Below are 18,699 nucleotides of genomic sequence, written 5' to 3'. Positions count from 1 at the left end.
AACTTAACTATTTAGCTTCATTCTAAGCAATTATATTTCTGAAATACTAGGTTTGCTATGATTGTTAGTTTTCTGAAACATTAAAATAAATATTAAGTATAACACTCAAATAACGATTAAAATGAAAATTGTCCATAAATTGCCTAAAATCAGTGGTATGTGTACCCCACTTTGGTAAATATTGCCTTAATTATTATTGGAAAAATAAAGAGTTTCGTCTCTCTGAATCCTGCTTGGTATGCTGAAAACCCCTCTTTGATGACTTTCTTCGTTAGATGTGTTACTAGCGCCATAGTATCTTAGAGATGCTATAAACCTACCCCCTCCTCCATTTTGTGTTGATTTACAGGACTCCAACCTGTTTTATTTACTTATTTATAAAAGATTTTATTTATTTGAGAAAGAGAGAGAGCGTGCGAGCACAAGCAGGGGGAGCAGCAGAGGGAGGGGGAGAAGCAGGCTCCTTGCTCAGAGGGGAGGCTCAAGGAGCCTGCTACAGGGCTTGATCCCAGGACTCTGGGATCATGACACTTAACCAACTGAGCCACTCAGGTGTCTCTGTAATATTTATTTTAAAAAAATCTTTTGTGTGGTTATGTGCATAGTAAGAGATTCTCAGATATTTTCAGTACCTAGGAGTGAATATCTACTTTCCCCCATTTGAGGTGACCCATTTTTGGCCTACTGGGTAGATTAAAAGAAAAATTTAACAGGCTTGATATGATACTAGGCACAGTTTACATCAATTAAAAAATCATTTGAATAATGTGGAAATAATACTGAAAACATAAGTCTAAAATATCAGTTCTCTTTGGAGAATTTAATGCTTCTTTCTAAGGAGTAAAGGATATTAACTGCAAACTTTGATTCTAAACTGTGAAAAATCTTTGAGAAAACCTTACTACACAGGATGTACAGAATTTGGATAAACTGTGTATAAGCTTTCTAGTGAATCTTCTGAGACAGAAATCTTAAAGTTTTATATTCCATTAGCCACTACCATTCTTTTTCCTAGACTGTTTCTTGAGAAATTGGCTAATTTTACTTGTAGCACTTAGCATAGTACCTGGCACATATTAGGTGTTCAATTAAAGCCAATTGAATAACTAAATGAATAACTAAATGAATTCCTGCATTTTCCCCATGTTGCAATTTAGTACCGTCACTAATTTCAGATCTGTCGGAAGGAACACGGAAAATAGAAATGCGGGTGTCCCCCACTATCTGAAAGTGGAGTGTTCTTATGAAACCTTTCACAGGTCACAATAGTGTAAAGTGAAGAAGCAATTACCATGAATTTCTATGAAAAAATTTTGACACTTCTCAGACCAAAAAATGACCTCCCTTATACTTTTCTGATATCTTAGGATACATCTTGCTAATGGATGCCCAAAATAAATTGAGTTAAATCAAAGATGCTCACAAACACAGTCTAAAGCAACAGTGGCATGATGCTGAGATGCTTAGCTCTTGGGGAGGGAGCTTGGTGCCACTCGCTGCCTCCATAAGGCATCACTGCAGAAAAAACACTGAATGCTATTTTTGCTTTTGCTTTTTCCTAAAAGCAGAAATCCTCTTTGGATTTTTGGTTTGTGAAAACAGGCCCAAATGCAGGTCTTTCATAGAAGCAAAGTGGCAGAATGTGAGCTTTCTAAACACGGGAGATACCCATACTGGCTTTACTTTCTTGGCACACACATCATGGAGCAAGTATTTACTTAACTGTGTTTGTCTTTTTTCACTGTTTATGTTCAATTTTTGAATTGTATTATTTTCATCCATCTCTTATTTATCCTTTCCTTAATATTGAACTTAAGTTCTCATTAGAATTTACTTTATATTAACCAGGGATAGCTCCCCAAAATTATATAGAATGTTTCATAAAGAACTGCTTAATTGCAATACCCGAAAGCAATAACAATCTGTTTGTTCTAAGACTGAATAGCAGAAAATACTTGCTAAGTGTTTTCTTTAACCCAAAGAAAATGAAAATACTAATTTATAAAGATATATGCACCTTTCTGTTTATTGCAGCATTATTTACAATAGTCAAGATATGGAAACAACCTAAGTGTCTATTGATAGACAAATGGATAAGGAAGTTATGTATGTTTACACAATGGAATATTATGCAGCCATGAAAAAGGATGAGACTGGCATTTGAGACAACATGGATGGGCCTAGAGAGTATAATGGTAAGTGAAATAAGTCAGATTGAGAAAGACAAGTATCATATGATTTCACTCATATGTAGAGTCTATAAGGGAAAAAAAGACAAAAAGCAGAATCAGATCTATAAGTACAGAGAACAAACTGATGGTTGCCAGAAAGGAAGGAGTTGGGGCGATGAGCAAAATGGGTGAAGGGGAATGGGAGATACAGGTTTCCAGCTATGGAATGAATGTCACAGGAATAGAAGGCACAGCATAAGGAATATAGCGATGTATGGTGACAGATGGTAGCTACACTTGTGGTGAACATAGCATAATACATAAACGTGTTAAATCACTATGTTGTGTATCTGAAACTGATGTAACAGTGTGTGTCAACTATGCTCAAATTAAAGAAAGTTATTATCTTTAGCTCAATTCTGAAAAAAAGTTCATTTTAGAAAATATCTCCCAAGTTTTCTGTACCTGAAAAAGAATCTACTTGGTTATCATTCTATCAATGCAATTTCTTATCTTACTCCTTTTGCGTAATATTTTCCCATGACATAAAAAAATTTGAAACAACACATTCAATTCAAAGTGAGTTAAAATACGTTAGAGGGCCCCTTTTTACAAATTTAGAGCAACGGGAGTATTGGTGGCTCTCCCATACACACGTAGTGATTTAAGATACTAGCCTCCTCAAGGGTAGGATGTGAAAATTTGGTTTAAAAAGAGAAATTATTAAAAATGACAGTTATGTTAAAATATAATCTGGGTTTATCTTTGTTAAATACAATCTTTTAAAAACAATTCACCTTGAAAATAGAGCTAACTAGATAAATATTGACATATTCTTGGTGGAAGAGACAGAAACAATAATGGTGGTTCTAAAGATGAAAACTATGAAGCTGAACCCATAAAGTGTGTCATCCTCTCTGTCTGAGTGTTAGATTATGTTGGGATTTATATTACTGAATGAAATATTCAGGTATTTCTTCAAAAATTTAGAGAACAGAAAATGATGAAAATAAAAAATGGAAACTATACATTCAAAGCATCCCTTTGTTAGGCTTTTTGGTGGAATGGGGAAATACTGAGAAATTTATTTTTTGTGAGGCAAAACTAGAATATCTGCTTGGTGAGAACATTAAGCGTGGAAATGACCCTTGGTCACTCTTAGGTTTGGCTAGTATCCCTAGGGATATAAACCTGTGGACCACAATTTCAAGCCTTGTTGACGACCTACTCTAGCACAATTTTCGTGTTTCTTCTTCATCAGAGGGCATCTCTTTTCCAAGGACGTGGACCCTTGACTCTCCACGACAGGCTTTCTTTACAACAGCGAGACAGAACCTCATCCCAGACGTCACTGGGAGGAAAAGGAAATCTTCCAGCTCCATGGGCCTAGGCTATATGTTGAAGCAGCAGAAATCTCCAGATGTGAAGTAAGCGCCTCAGAAACGAAGAACCAGAGGGGCCAACTGCCTGGGACTGCAGTAGGAAAAAAGGAAAGAGAAAGCTCAACAGGTTGGAGGGAGGGCATTACCCATCTTCCCTTTTATTTTTGGTGTTAGAAAAAGGGAGGCTTGCAGTACTTGCGCAGAGAAAATCTAGGGCATCTCCAGATTGAAGACCCCACCGAAGAATCTAGAGAGAAGTGGCTCATGGCCAGCCTTGTACCCAAAGGCCCAACGGGCCACTATGGGAACAAGACAGTGGGTCTCACCACAGCGACCTGAAATGCGAGCGAGTAGGGAACGCGCGACGGAGGTGGGGCGGGGCGACGCCGGCTGCCTGAGCGCTGATTGGCTGGTGGTGCCCGTCGCCTGGTGCCATTTGTTGTTGAAGCTGCGCACCTGACGCAGTCGACGGCGTCCTGCACGTGCAGCCGTTTAAGCGGCGTCCGCGCCTGCGAGGACCCCGGGAGAGCAAGCGGCGGAGAGGTGAGTGGCCTGGTGCCTCCCTTTCCTGCGCGGGCCTCCACCTGCCCCTTTGGGCTTCCCGGGGGCGGGAGTTTGGGCTAGACAAAGAATAGATGGGGCAGGTGGGGCTTGGGGCCGTCCTATGGGGCTTTTCCTTCTCCTCCCTGTGTAGGTCTTAAAGCCGAGTGGGCGCCGGAAGGACTCAAGGCCTACAGAGGAGGCAAAGGAGCCTTTTTTGCCCAGCCGCTGTGCAGGTTTTTCTTTGAACAAGAATGGCCCTAGTACTTTTTGTGTACGCACGCTCCTTGGAGTAACTGGTTGTCCATTGTTGGAAGGATTTGGGCCATCTAACCCATGTCCCCTACCCCGCTAAACTTAAAAGGCTTGGCCCCAGCTCTTTCTCTTCCCTTAAACTATCAAAGATAACAAGCCAAACGTCTTTACAAAGATGTGCGAAGAGAAACTTTAAGTAGTAGTTGAAAATTTTCCCTTGCCCTTAATATCCAGTAAGCTGTTTGGGGACCCTTGGAAGGCGAGGGTAAATTCAATGAACAGGTTTTAGGGAAAACCCTAAGCATCAGTAAGGACATGATGATTACTAGAATGATTAAGTTGTTTAACTCATTTTTAAAGGTAAAAAAGGTGGGTATAAGGTAAGAAACAAAACTTCCCTCTTTTTGGAAACACTTGGGGAAGATCAGCAGCTAGTTCAGTAGTTTCAGGAGGTGTATGTGAAATTATGATAACTTATGCTTTTAAATATATGATTCTGATCTAAGGCCAAATGTGTGTGTGTGTGTTTTTTTTTTTTTTTTTTTTTTAAGATAAAAATAGAACTGAAAGCCACCATGGGAGATGAAGATTGGGAAGCAGAAATAATCAAACCTCATATGTCTTCTTATGTTCCTGTATTCGAGAAGGTAGTAACATTGAAAGTTTGTGGTTGTTAAATGCTACAGATTTTATTGAAGTTGAAAAATCACTGTGGCAGGAATGTTATAAATTACAGCCTGTTTCAGTATGCTGTGCTTATCTCCATCTGATAGTTATTGACTGTCTTAGGGACAATGAGGAAGAGGCACTCTAAGCCTCAAACAAAATAAAATAGGTAATTTGATAATTAAAATAAATGTCATATTATTAACAATTTAAATGTCGGTGATTTAGGACTTACTGTGGGTGGAAGCAGGCTGGTACAAATGTGGTTGAATATGTCTGAGAGACACTTGTATTGAAAATTGAAGAATACAGTCTGGTGCTGGGTGATTCTTTGAATTTTGAAAATTGGTTTCATACATCTTTCAAGATGAATCTGTTAGGCTGATTGAGATGGTATCAGCACCTTGCTTTTCAAATGTACAAATCTTCAGATCTTTTTCCTTAGTGGCTTTTGGAGAGTTACATTGTAATTCACAAGAAGAGGCCTTGGAGTAGGTTTTTGGGTTTCAGTTCTGACTTGAAAATTGACTTTAAAAAATTCCATTTTAGAAGTTTATATATTTATTTAGAAGTTAAAATATTTTAAGGGATTGTTTTTGCATAAGTGTAATCTATTTGAAAATGTCTCCAAAAGTTGATTTTCTTTTCTTTCTTTTAGAATTTCTAGTTTGCATTTATGCATTATGTTGATGAATTTTGACAAACACTTTATTTCAAGTGATGTCTTTGTGGAAGTTCTTACATCACACAAACGTATAAAATACATAATCCTATATTTGTCTTAACTGGATTTGGTCTGTATGTAAAGTTTATTTCAAAATACCGAAGATAATAATATGAATTTATCATGTTTCCTTTTGTGGAACTTACCTTAGAAATGACATCTTTTGTGTGTTACTTTTTTTATAGTCCTCTGCCTACCATAAAATTCTATTACAGCATTGGGAAAAGAGGAGAAAAATCACTTAACAGTCTTATTAGCACAAAGACTCTCATAAATTTTTAGTAAATTTTCTTCTTTTCTTCCCCCAGTGCTATACATAATAGTATTTTTGATTCCAGCTTTTTCACTCTTCAGCACTCTTCCATATTATTACTAATTTCCTAGAAGTAATTTCTTATGGTCACATAATATTTCATGGAATGGATCTACCATAATATAATTGATTTTCTGTTGTTGGGAATTTAAGATGTTAGCTTTTCACTGTAATGTTGTCATGAATATCTACAGCTTATTTTTGATCAAGTAATTCCATTTTTGAAAGAAAGTACTCGGTCAAAAGATATTTTATGGTTCTTTTTACCCCTGGTTCTCAGTAGGTTTATTATATTACAAAGTTTAATTCACAGATATAGACTTTTTCACTTGAACTTTAACAGTCACCTAATTTTTATTTCTTCTTAGTCTGAGATTTTTGTCTTCATTAAGTATTCTTCAAAACTACACTAGACTGTAGCATGTTGTGCATGTTTATTGCATAGGATGTCTGAAATTGGGGATGGTTGACTGTCAGAACTTTCAGTTTACCTTTCTTGAAATATTTTTTGCTATTTAGTAACCTACCTTGTTTCTTAATATTAGGAATACTAAGTTGAATGTTAATGCTAATTTTACCTTATGATTCTCAATACATTTGTGTGGGGCCAATTTGTAATTTTTTTGCATTGTCTGCAAACTTAATTCCTGGTGCTGGTTATGCAATTAGGTATCTGGCCTAGTTGACTTGAAGGAACATGGTGCAATCAATGGCTTTGTTGTCTGCCTTGGTTGATAAAAAAAGTGCAGAAAGTGAGGATGAATATATGATATGTATGTGTGGGAGAGATCTGAGGTATTTTATTCAGCTTAGTTTCATTTAAAGATACCATTTTGATTGGCTGTTCTGAATTTCTATTTTAAGAGACAGCTGGGCTTTTGTTTTTTAAAATGTCTTGGCTCTGCAACTGTCTTGGATTGATATCAGACAATATCTGATCAGCCTTTTCCGAGTACTTTTCAGGATCTTTTTTTGGAGATTTAATATTTACCCATGCTTATATAATTTTGAACTAATAGGCCACTGTTCTGATAGCTGTTGGAACTTCCCAAATACAGATTTTGAAGTTGGTGTACCACATGGGTGTGGAACAGTGAAAGATGTGAGGTTAAGAAAAATTTGATAGTCTAGTAATGATGTAGTCCATACATCTCAGTTGTTAGGCAATGGCACATTGCATGTAAGCTTTTTGAGATGAGTGTTGGAGTGGATGAGTATGGTGAATAACAAGGTACTGGATTTGCTTACTAGCTGTGTAATGAATACTGCTTGTTAGATGACCATAGAAGTAAGTCTCCACAGTGATTGCTTCTGTCTCATCTATCTGCCTTTTTGGTGGCACATTTCAGAAGGCAAATACTCTTGGGATTAAAGCAAACCTAGCTTGAGATAATTGGTCCATCCACAATTAAAAAAATTTTTTTAAGTAGGCTCCACGCCCAGTGTGGAGCTCAATGCAGGGCTTGAACTCACGACCCTGAGATAAGACCTGAGCTGATACCAAGAATCAGATGCTTAAACTGACTGGCCACTCAGGTGCCCCCACAATTATAATTTTATTAAGCAGTAGTAGCAAAGTTTATAATAATTGTCTAGATAAGAAAATAAAGTTTGGGTCTTCTCTGTTCACATTTGTAGTATGGTTCTGAAGTAGCAGGAAAAAATGTGGCCCTTGGACATCATTGAGTTGGCAGAACTAAGGAAGCTGAAATGCTACAGCCTGAGGAAGATTGTGAGCAGTTTCTGCTTATAATTACCACCAAGATGTGGGAGGATATTGTGTGTCCTATTAGAAAGCAGAGAAATTCTTGTTTCTTGCTAAATACATGGAACTTGTGGAAGCCAGTCAAAATGGTCATCCAAATAAAAGTCCAGGTGGCAAGCTTGGAGGAAAGATCTCTGACTCCTCTTTAAAATCTAAATAATGGAGTTGAGAATAGAGTGATAGAAAGGTATGAGAAGGCTGAGGAGAAGGCTAAAGAAATTGCAAAGATGGCAGAAATGTTGGTGGAGCAGGTCTGGAAGATAGAGAAAACTGAATCCTTTTGAAAAAGATTAATAGCTTACAGCCAATGGATTCTAGTCAACTGATAGATTGTCACCAGAGAGAAGGTGAAACTAGAGAGCCTTTTGTTTTCTGTTTTTCTCTGTCTATACTCTGTCCTCATTTGCTCTAGTTTTCTCTCATAATATGGGGTAGATGATTTCACTATGAGTTTTGATTGTTAAATGTTTTTGTTTGGGGAAATAACTTTTATTTGGAAAATGCTCTCACATATAGAAATTAGGGCCTAGATTGTGAGCTCTTGCAGCCGTCACATTTGTTCCTGGCTTTGGTAGTTATCTCTAACTTTTGAGGTTCTTTGCTCTTTCTGTGACATGCTAGCTCTCTTGAACTTTGGGTATGTGTGTGATACGTGAGACTCAGGAGTTGGAGTTCTTCAGCTCTGGAAGTGCTGAAGTAGCTGCAGTAATTTTAGATGTCTTCATGTAGCAATTGCTGAAGAAAGGGAAAAAAGACCAGACTTCAGCTGGGGTTGTGTATGGGGCTGACCTAGCTAGGACTGATCAATCAGAAGAAGGGATATAGGATAATATTGTCTGTGTTTTGGGACTTTAATTTCTGTGTCAGACCAAAGAAGGAGACATGCTTTGTTTGAAATTTAAATTTTTAAAATTTTATGCAGCACACTATCTGACATAACCTGTGTGGTCTGTTTATTTGGACAACCTATCTCAGCTTTATTTGACATGGAACCTAGAATAGGAAATGAGATCTTGGTATTCTGTATAAATTGATAAAATACTCTTGATGCATTTCAGGGGATTCTGGGTATAAGATGAAAGAGATATTTGCTAAGAACTTTAAGGGGCTGGGGAAAGAAAACATGGAACTGTCTTCATTGGACTCCACATTGGACGGGGAAGAGGCATCTTCAGGGTTCACAAACTGTTCATCTGTACGTTCATTTGGATAGCAGACCTGACAAGTTTTTGAGATCAAAACCTTACCATGTTGATGGAAGTATTCATTGGCTTAAAAACACAAAAGACCTAAAAAAAAAAAAAAAAGTGATATTCCAGAATTGAAAATACTGAGTACATACAAGGTCAAAAGAAATGTGTTCGCCAAAATGCAAATGGATTCTTTGTAGCTGCATATGAGAACTCTTATATGTAAAACATTTTGAAAATTCTAACTTGGCTTATTTGAATCATCCAATGAATTTTTATTGAGCCCTATTAGGTGTTGGGGATAGTGGTGAACATGATAGATAAAGTGCATAACAAGGTATTAGTTTTCCAAGGCCAGAAGTTAGAAATCTAGGTGTCACCAGGGCTCTCTTCCTTAGGCTCTAGGAGATACACCTCCTCCAGCATTCTGGTAGCTATAGGCATTCTCTGGCTTGTGACTCCATCTCTCTCTACTCTGTCTTCCCATGGCTGCCTGTGTATCTCTCTCTTAACTCTTTTTGCCTCTCATAAGGACACTTGTGGTGACATTTAGAGCCTACACAGATGATCCAGAGTAATCTCCTCATTTCAGAATCCTAAATTTAATTATATTTGCAACAACTCTTTTTCCAAATAAGGTAACATTTACAAGTTTCAGGGTTTAGTTCTTAATGTCTTTGGGTGGCCATATTTCAGCCCACTATAGATAGTATGGCTAAAGTACACTGAGATAAGACAACAGTGGTAGAAAATGAACTCAGAGAGGGGAAGAAGAGAGGGAGAGGAGACTGAAGGTAATTGTGGACTTAAGAGTTAATAGGACTGGCTTGACCGGATATGGGGAGTGAAAGAGAGTAATCAAGGATGATGGCTAAGTTTTTAAATTCTATTTATTTTTAGGAAGTATAGTTGAAACACAATGTTATATTAGTTTCAGGTGTACAGTAGTGATTTAACAAGTCTGTATGTTATGGTGTGCTCATTAGTGTAGCTACCATCTGTAACCATGTAATGGCATTACAATACCATTGAGTGTATTCCCTATGCTGTACCATAGGTTTTTTTAATTTAAGCAACTAGATGGATGATGGCGCCCTTTGCCGAAATGGAGAATCTATGAAAGATGTACAAGCTTTTTCTCTTTTTATGTGCCCCCAAATTTTATTTTAATTAATTAATTTTTTTATATTTTGTTCAGTTAGCCAACAGATGTACAAGCTTTGGAGGGGTCAAAACAAAGAATGTTGTGTTTGTTGTGTTCAATTTGGGTTTCCTATGAAAGCATAAGTAAAGATACCAGTCAGTAGGTTATATGAATTTGTTGCCTAGAAGAGGGATCAGGGCTATAGATATAAATTTGGTAATTATCTGCATAATAATGGGATTTAAAGCTTTGAGATTGGGTAAAGTTGCATGGTGTAAAACAGACTTAAAGAGATTTACCCTGGGTACTCCCGACTTGAGTGGCTTAAACAAAAAATGGGGTATAAGGAAGTGGAGGCAGCAACTTGACATTTTGCTTTAAGAGGGGCAGAGAAATGGGTACAGTAGCCAAGGGGAATATGAAGTTAATTTATTCTTAAGGTAATGAAAAAGGTTAAGGTTTTTTAATGATGTTTTATTTCAAAATTTGCCTTGAAATTTTTAAATTCTGTGTATGTGGGATTTTAAATTCCACAGCTTGAAGGTTATCTAATACTAATAGTTTTTAAGTTCTTGAATGCTAAAGTGCCTCATTACCCTTATTAGTTTTATAATGCTTAAACCAGCCCTTTTTTAGATTCTCTTCATCCAATAATACTTTGGCCACTAGAAAAGAAAAAAAAGTCTTCAGAATTTCACTTTAAAGAAGGAAAACTGGATCACTCTTCTTGTTTTATTTATTTAAAAAAATTTTTAAACATGCTATGTCTTGTACTCTGACTTTCTAGTTCATCACAGTCAGGTTCTTAAAAACCTAATTATCTCACAGGATATTTGTTTTAAATGGTAATCATAAATTGGAACTTTTTACTGTAGTAATTACCAAAAGCCCCAGGCATTTCAATGATGGTGTATTGCCTTTCTGTTCTTAATAACTCAGAAAATAATTGGATGACTCTTGAGCTTTATAGAAGTGGTTTTTAAAGTCATTTAGTGTTTTGTGAAAGAAATTTTAGAAAATAAGTATGACTAGTGCACTACCTCTAGCTTTTGGTTTATTTAAAGGAACTCATTTGAAGGAATGTGACTATTCTAATGTTGTCATTTAATTAAGATATCATCTGTAAGTTTGAGGTCACCTGTCATTTTTAAATTATTGAATTCTGCTTTTCATGTGCAAGAATTTGGGTGTTCTGTTCTGTAAGTTTTGTCCTAAGTAGATGAAGCTTATGTGAGGGGAAATTAAGTCAATGATGATAAGGGCACCCTAGGAGTTCCAAGTGAGAGAAAAAAGTTATTCAAGTTGTTGTTAACACAGAGATACACTGAAAAATGTTGAAAGATTCCCAGATTAATTTGACATTTAGCTGTTGATTTAATAACAAAAGTTGAATTTTCTGAGCCCCACAGAAATGCAAATATGCCACTGCAAATGTAATACATATGCATTAATAGCAAATACATTTTTTGGAGACTAAGGTAGGGAAAATGGGACAGCCAGTATTTGAGAGCATCAGCAACAGTCTTCAACTGTTGCTGTGACAAGTTTGATTAAAATTAATTGTGAATATTCTGTAACTGACATGAGCCACTTCTTTGTATTTATACTGTACTTGGAATGTATATGTATATATAGGTATATTGTTTTTAGTGCATCAGTGATGTTTTCTTTATTTTTAGAATGAACTTTTTAAAAACCATGAACACATTAATTTGTTTCCCTTTATATAAACACAATGGAAGTTTCTTTAAAAAAGATTTTATTTATTTGGGACAGAGAGTGCGTGCACATGAGGACAAGTGTGGGGGGGGGCAGGAGAGGGAGACGCAGACTCCCTGCCAAAGGGGGAGCCCAATGTGGGACTCGATCCCAGGACCTTGAGACCTTGAGATGGTGACCTGAGCCGAAGGCAGACACTTAACCAACTAATACTAATAGTTGAGCTGCCCAGGTGTTCCAATACAATTGAAGTGTTTTCTTTTTTTTTTTTTAAGATTTTATTTATTTATTTGACAGTTCGCGAGAGCAGGAACACAAGCAGGGGGAGTGGGAGAGGGAGAGGCAGACTCCCCGCCGAGCAGGGAGCCCAATGTGGGGCTTGATCCCAGGACCCTGGGATCATGACCTGAGCTGAAGGCAGACGCTTAACGGCTGAGCCACACAGGCGCACCTTGTTTTTGTTTTTAAAGATTTTATTTTTATTTATTTGAGAGACAGAGACAGATAGTGACAGAGATAGCGAGAGAGAGCACAAGCAGGGAAGAGAGAGACAAGCAGGCTCCTGCTGAGCAGAGAGCCCGATGTGGGCCTCGATCCCAGGACCCTGGGATCATGACCTGAGCCGAAGGCAGACACTTAACCGACTCAGCCACCTGCACGTCCCACAACTGAAGTGTTAACAATAAAATCCTGTAGTACTTTGCTGTAGAAAATGTTACCTCTTAATCTCTTTCTGTGTTCTATTTTATTCTGTGTGGTATTATTGAGTATACGGTCAAATACTGAACTTTAAAAAATATATTGTATATTGGAAGGCATTGATTTATTCAGTGTTAACTTTGGTCAGATTTTATTTATATCATAATAATAATTATACTTTTCAAGTATATGGGTGGGTAGACTTTTAAGTCAGATGTCAGCAAACTCTTCCCATAAAGGGCTAGATAGTAAATATTTTAGTCTTTGCAGGCTTAATGATCTCTGTTGCAACTTGGCTGTTGTGGTGGAAAAGCAGCTATAGACATGCCTAGATGAATGAAGGTGGCTATGTTCCAGTAAAACTTTATGAAAACTGGTGGCCCACCAGATTTGGCTCATGGCTCTAGTTTGCTAATCGCTGTTTTAAGTGATATGTTAATATGCTATGCATTTGGGGCGCCTGGGTGGCTCAGTCATTAAGTGTCTGCCTTCTGCTCAGGTCAACATCCCAGGGTCCTGGGCTCCCTGTTCAGTGGGATGCCTGCTTCTCCCTCTGCCACTCCCCTTGCTTGTGTTCCTTCTTTCGCTGTCTCTCTCTCTGTCAAATAAATAAATAAAATCTTCAAAAAAAATGCTATGCATTCAGTGTTAAAGTGAAGAGATTTTGGAATAATTAATAAAGTAATGAGTGACCTGGAAATCTTACAGTCTGCTTTGTTTTGTTTGGAACAAAGCCCAGTTATTAAAATTTTCTACTATTTATGATGATGCATTTTTATTTTCAAAATAGAAAATGAACCTTTTCTTCCCTCTTACAGGATAGGTATTCTTCTGGAGCAAATGGAGACACTTTTAACAGGACTCCAGCTTCATCATCAGGTATGGGTTAAGGCAAAAAGATGGAACCCTTTTTAAGGTAAAGGGCTTCATCTAGTGAATGAAGAGCAGATTAGTAGACATCTTGTAAAGAGTGTTTGTGAAATTTCTGTGAGAATTTATTGTTTGGATGTTTTAGAACATTGTTACTTGGAATGCGGTTGACAGACAAGTAGCATTGATGTCACCTGTGAATTTCCTAGAAATGCAGAGTCTGGGGTGCCTGGGTGGCTCATTTGGCTGAGCATCTGACTTTGGCTTGGGTTATGATCTCAGGATCATGGGATAGAGCACTGTGCCCAGCTTCCTGCTCAGCGGGGAGTCTGTTTCTCCTCCCTCTCCCTCTGCCCCTCGGGCCCTGCCCCTCGCTTGTGTGGGTTCGCTCTCTTTCAAATGAAAAAAAAAATCTTAAAAAAAAAAAATGCAGAGTCTAATGGTCCACCCAGAACTACTGCATGACAGTCTACATTTTAACAAGATTCCCAGACAATTCTTGTGCACGTTACTTTCATAATTACATTATCTCTGGAAGACTGAACATTGATGATTTATAAAGTTTAGTCTTTGAGCTACTTGGGATAATGAAGGGGACTAGAAGTTAGGACAGCTGGCAGCCCTAAATACTGAGAAGTTGTTTCAGAACTTTTGCCACCAAGTCTTTTTCATCTTCCCTTTCACTTTGGGTTAAGCGGATCACTCTGGAGAAAGGATGGAAGATTACAGGAGGACTAGGGCTCATAGTGAAGTACCATAGTTCTTTGTTCTTTTGCTTGGGGGTTAAATATGTGGATTTTTTTTAAGTCGTTCAAAATTTGCTCCTCCTTCCTGGATCTGGTCCAAATGTGATTATATGTGGGACATATTCTTTGGTCATTTAGTGGGAATTGCTTTCATTAATTTCATTTTAAGAGGAGTTTATTTTTATTTCTTTTGATTTGTTTTGATAGGCTTCAGAGCACTAAAGAAAAATATACTTCATCATTTATTAGTATCATGGACTTCTTTGATATTTCTCTTACTGTGTGTTTATTATGATGGGACTTGAACCTGATAAAATTCAGTGATGGCGTATCATTAAATTCATGAAAGTGAGAGCAGCAATCCCTAAAACGATTTAAAAAAATTAACTAAAAGGGAGTAATTTGCCTATTTCCTCTTGACTGTATGCTAATAGCAAAAAAGACAAGATGGGTTAATTCTTTATTAGAACCTTCTATTTTTGGACCATCATTTTTAGACTCTACCTTGAGCTTTTTAAAAATTTTGCATGCTGTTTTCTGTAACTCCTAAAAATATTTGTATCTGTCCTCTGTTTTACTTTTCAAATTTGAATGACTAATGGGGTCTTTTCCAAAATTATTTTTAACTTTATCCTCTGATTTACCATCTGGAGATGGCAAGGTGCTTCTCACAGATTTACTGTAGAGAATGTGTACAGGTCTTCAATAAATAGGTGTTTAAGTCTGTTAATTGGGTTCAAATTGAAGTCTAGGCTTCATACTGGCCGGATGACCTTGGTGAATTTGCCTAGGTTCTCCAAACTATGTGTTTTCTCATTTTTTAAATGAGGATAATACCTTTTATGTTTATATGTGTTAAATAAGCTAGTTAATATATATAAAGGCCTAATGTAGCATTATACCTGGTATCTGTGGTCCTCAAATGATAATTTTCTTGCACACATCTAGTAACAATTAGCTATCTTGAATTGATGGTAGTAAACTACTTGGATCTTAAGTTTTTCTCTTTGGGTGTTAGCTTACTCTTTTTTATGTCTGCTGTAAGTTCATATAATTTAAATTGTTTTTGGAATGGGTATAGATGAGCACAGTTTTGAGATGGAAATCCTGCCTTCTAGACCTAGCACCTATAGGTTCTGTTATGTTGGGATTTTTACTTAATTTCGTCTTTTTCTAAAAACAAACTTGGCAACACCTACCCTGATTCCTAACAGGGTTGACAAGGATAAAGATCAAATGAGGTGTAAAGTCATTTTGTAAAGTATAAAGCTGTATACCAATGTAGAATGCTTTTGTTGAAGGAGACAGTACTCTGTGTTGTTTGATTAGATCTATTGTACTTTATTTGGCCAAACAGGTAATATAACTGTTGGAGAAAGAAACTACATATAATGACAATTTGCTTTTCTCTCCAGACATGGTTGAAAATTTATTAAAATAGATGAAGCTGTATAGGAATATAACTATATCAGGTTTTCATTCTCAATTCCAAGTGTGGCTAAGGCTTGCATGATAACAGCATCATAGGCGTTTTAGTTAAGCAGTTACAGTGCTTACAAAGCTTTTATACTCTTGACCCTTTCTTTACTAATAGGCATAATACTCTATAGCTCGTACCTGTTTAATTAAATTTGCTTGACTTGAGGGAGGTTTCAGAATACAAGATTCCATGCTCTTATTAGGAAATCATTTATCCTCTTGCCTCCTCCACACTTATTTCTATGGTAATTTTAATTTTTGGCCTTCCAACTTAGTAATTGGGTTTTTGTCATAGAATTTGGGAGAAGTGTGGATCTAGATACTGTAGTAACCAAATGGACATGTATCATGTGGATCTTAAGTGCAATGTGGGTTAGATGAAGAGTTACTTGAAATTACAGCAGATGAAGAGAGAGGAAAAAAATCAGTAATGGTGAAGTAATATAAATGTCAAAAGATAGAGGAAATCCTGGGAAACATGTACAGGAATTTCAATTAATTGAGTAAAGGATATTTTAGTCTGTAACTTGAGGGTAAAACAATTCCTGTTGACTCTTAAGAGCTTGCAGTGTCTTATATATGTTACTTTCTTAAGTATTTGAGTACCACTGTACTGAAGTCAGCTTTATGTGTTGATTCAAGATGGAAACATGACTGAACACCTTACTCCTTTTTCTATTGATATCTTTGTGCCACAGCTTGGGAACTACCAATCTTAGACCAGTGCTGTTCACTAGAACTCTCTGCAGTGATGGAAATATATATTTTTTTAATCTTTAAATTTTTAATCACCATACATTACATCATTAGTTTTTGATGTAGTGTTCCATGATTCATTGTTTGTGCATAACACCCAGTGCTCCACACAGAATGTGCCCTCTTTAATACCCATCACCAGGCTAACCCATCCCCCCACCCCCCTCCCCTCTAGAACCCTCAGTTTGTTTTTCAGGGTCCATCATCTCTCATGGTTCGTCTCCTCCTCCGATTTACTCCCCTTCATTCTTCCCCTCCTGCTATCTTCTTCTTTTTTTTTTTTCTTAACATACATTGCATTATTTGGATGGAAATATTTTTTAATTGCACTGTCTAATATAGCCACAGGGTGCACATGAAATGTGACTAATCAGCACAACTGAGGAATTGAAGTTTTGATTTTGCTTATTTTTAATTAACATAATTTTAAATTTAAATGGCTACATATGGCTAAGGATGGTAGTATTACACAGCATAGCTTTAAAATTTGAACCAGCTTAAGCATGGCTGTTCTCATCTTGTATATTTGGGGAGAGCCTGGCAAACATTAGAAGTTGGTGTTTAGAGAATTGCTAATTTTTCTGGTTGTGTCCTTGTCCTTGTAATGTTACCTTCCCTTTCCTGTTCACTGTGAGAACTGTTCACTCACAAGAACCTGTTCACTCACAAGAACCAAAAGCTAAGCTACTTTTTAAAAAAAATTTTTTATTAACATATAATGTATTATTTGTTTCAGGGGTACAGGTCTGTGATTCAACAGTCTTACACAATTCACAGCGCTCACCATAGTACATACCCTCCCCAATATCCATCACCCAGCCGCCCCATCCCTCCCACTCCCCACCACTCCAGCAACCCTCAGTTTGTTTCCTGAGATTAAGAGTCTCTTATGGTTTGTCTCCGTCTCTGGTTTCATCTTGTTTCATTTTTCCCTCCCTTCCCCTATGCTCCTCTGTCTTGTTACTCAAATTCCTCATATCAGTGAGACCATATGATACTTGTCTTTCTCTGATTGACTTATTTTGCTTAGCATAATACCCTCTAGTTCCATCCACGTCATTGCAAATGGCAAGATTTCATTTTTTGATGGCTGCATAATATTCCATTGTATACATATACCACATCTTCTTTATCCATTCATCTGTTGATGGACATCTAGGCTCTTTCCATAGTTTGGCTATTGTGGACATTGCTGCTATAAACATGGGGGTATAGGTGCCCCTTCAGATCACTACATTTGAATCTTTGGGGTAAATACCCAGTAGTGCAATTGCTGGGTCGTATGGGAGCTCTATTTTCAACTTTTTGAGGAACCTCCATACTGTTTTCCAGAGTGGCTGCATCAGCTTGCATTCCCACCAACAGTGTAGGAGGGTTCCCCTTTCTCTGCATCTTCTCCAACATCTGTCATTTCCTGACCTGTAAATTTTAGCTGTTCTGACTGGTGTGAAGTTTTGATTTGTATTTCCCTGATGCCGAGTGATTGTTGAGCACTTTTTCATGTGTCTGTTGGACATTCAGATGTCTTCTTTGCAGAAATGTCTGTTCATGTCTTCTGCCCATTTCTTGATTGGATTATTTGTTCTTTGGGGATTGAGTTTGATAAGTTCTTTATAGATTTTGGATACAAACCCTTAATCTGATATGTCATTTGCAAATATCTTCTCCCATTCTGTTGGTTGTCTTTTGGTTTTGTTTACTGTTTCCTTTGTTGTGCAAAAGCTTTTTATCTTGATGAAGTCCCAATAGTTCATTTTTGCCCTTGCTTCCCTTGCCTTTGGAGACGTTTCTCACAAGAACTTGCTGTGGCCAAGGTCGTAGAGGTTGATGCCTGTGTTCTCCTCAAGGATTTTGATGGATTCCTGTCTCTCATTTAGGTCTTTCATCCATTTTGACTCTATTTTTGTGTGTGGTGTAAGGAAGTGCTCCAGTTTCATTCTTCTGCTTGTGGCTGTCCAATTTTCCCAACACCATTTGTTGAAGAGACTGTCTTTTTTCCATTGGACATTGTTTTCTGCTTTGTTGAGGATTAGTGGACCATAGAGTTGAGGGTCCATTTCTGGGATCTCTATTCTGTTTCATTGATCTCTGTGTCTCTTTTTGTGCCAGTACCATACTGTCTTGATGATGACAGCTTTGTAATAGAGCTTGAAGTCCGGAATTGTGATGCCACCAGCTTCGCTTTTCTTTTTCAACATCCTCTGGCTATTCGGGGTCTTTTCTGGTTCCATACAAATTTTAGGATTATTTGTTCCTTTCTTTGAAAAAAGTGGTTGGTAT

General features: G+C 37.2%; 1 protein-coding gene across 12 annotated transcripts in view; it reads left to right on the top strand.

The window, feature by feature from the left end:
• Positions 1-3,967: 3,967 nt before the first annotated feature.
• Positions 3,968-18,699, top strand: part of DDX4 (DEAD-box helicase 4) — a 71,084-nt gene continuing 56,352 nt past the window's right edge. For all 12 annotated transcript variants that reach the window (XM_073905484.1, XM_073905482.1, XM_073905483.1 and 9 more), the window contains exons 1-3: positions 3,968-4,096; positions 4,900-4,995; positions 13,387-13,447. In XM_073905484.1, the coding sequence (XP_073761585.1) occupies positions 4,924-4,995; positions 13,387-13,447 (133 nt within the window). In that variant the 5' untranslated portion in view covers positions 3,968-4,096; positions 4,900-4,923. The remainder of the gene's footprint in view (positions 4,097-4,899; positions 4,996-13,386; positions 13,448-18,699) is intronic.

Source organism: Callorhinus ursinus, unplaced genomic scaffold (genome assembly GCF_003265705.2).
Source record: "Callorhinus ursinus isolate GAN/ISIS: 27379988/994484 unplaced genomic scaffold, GSC_fseal_2.0 scaffold23, whole genome shotgun sequence".
NCBI lineage: Eukaryota > Metazoa > Chordata > Mammalia > Carnivora > Otariidae > Callorhinus > Callorhinus ursinus.
The sequence above is the reverse complement of the archived record's forward strand: the minus strand, read 5'-3'. Positions and strand labels throughout refer to the sequence as shown.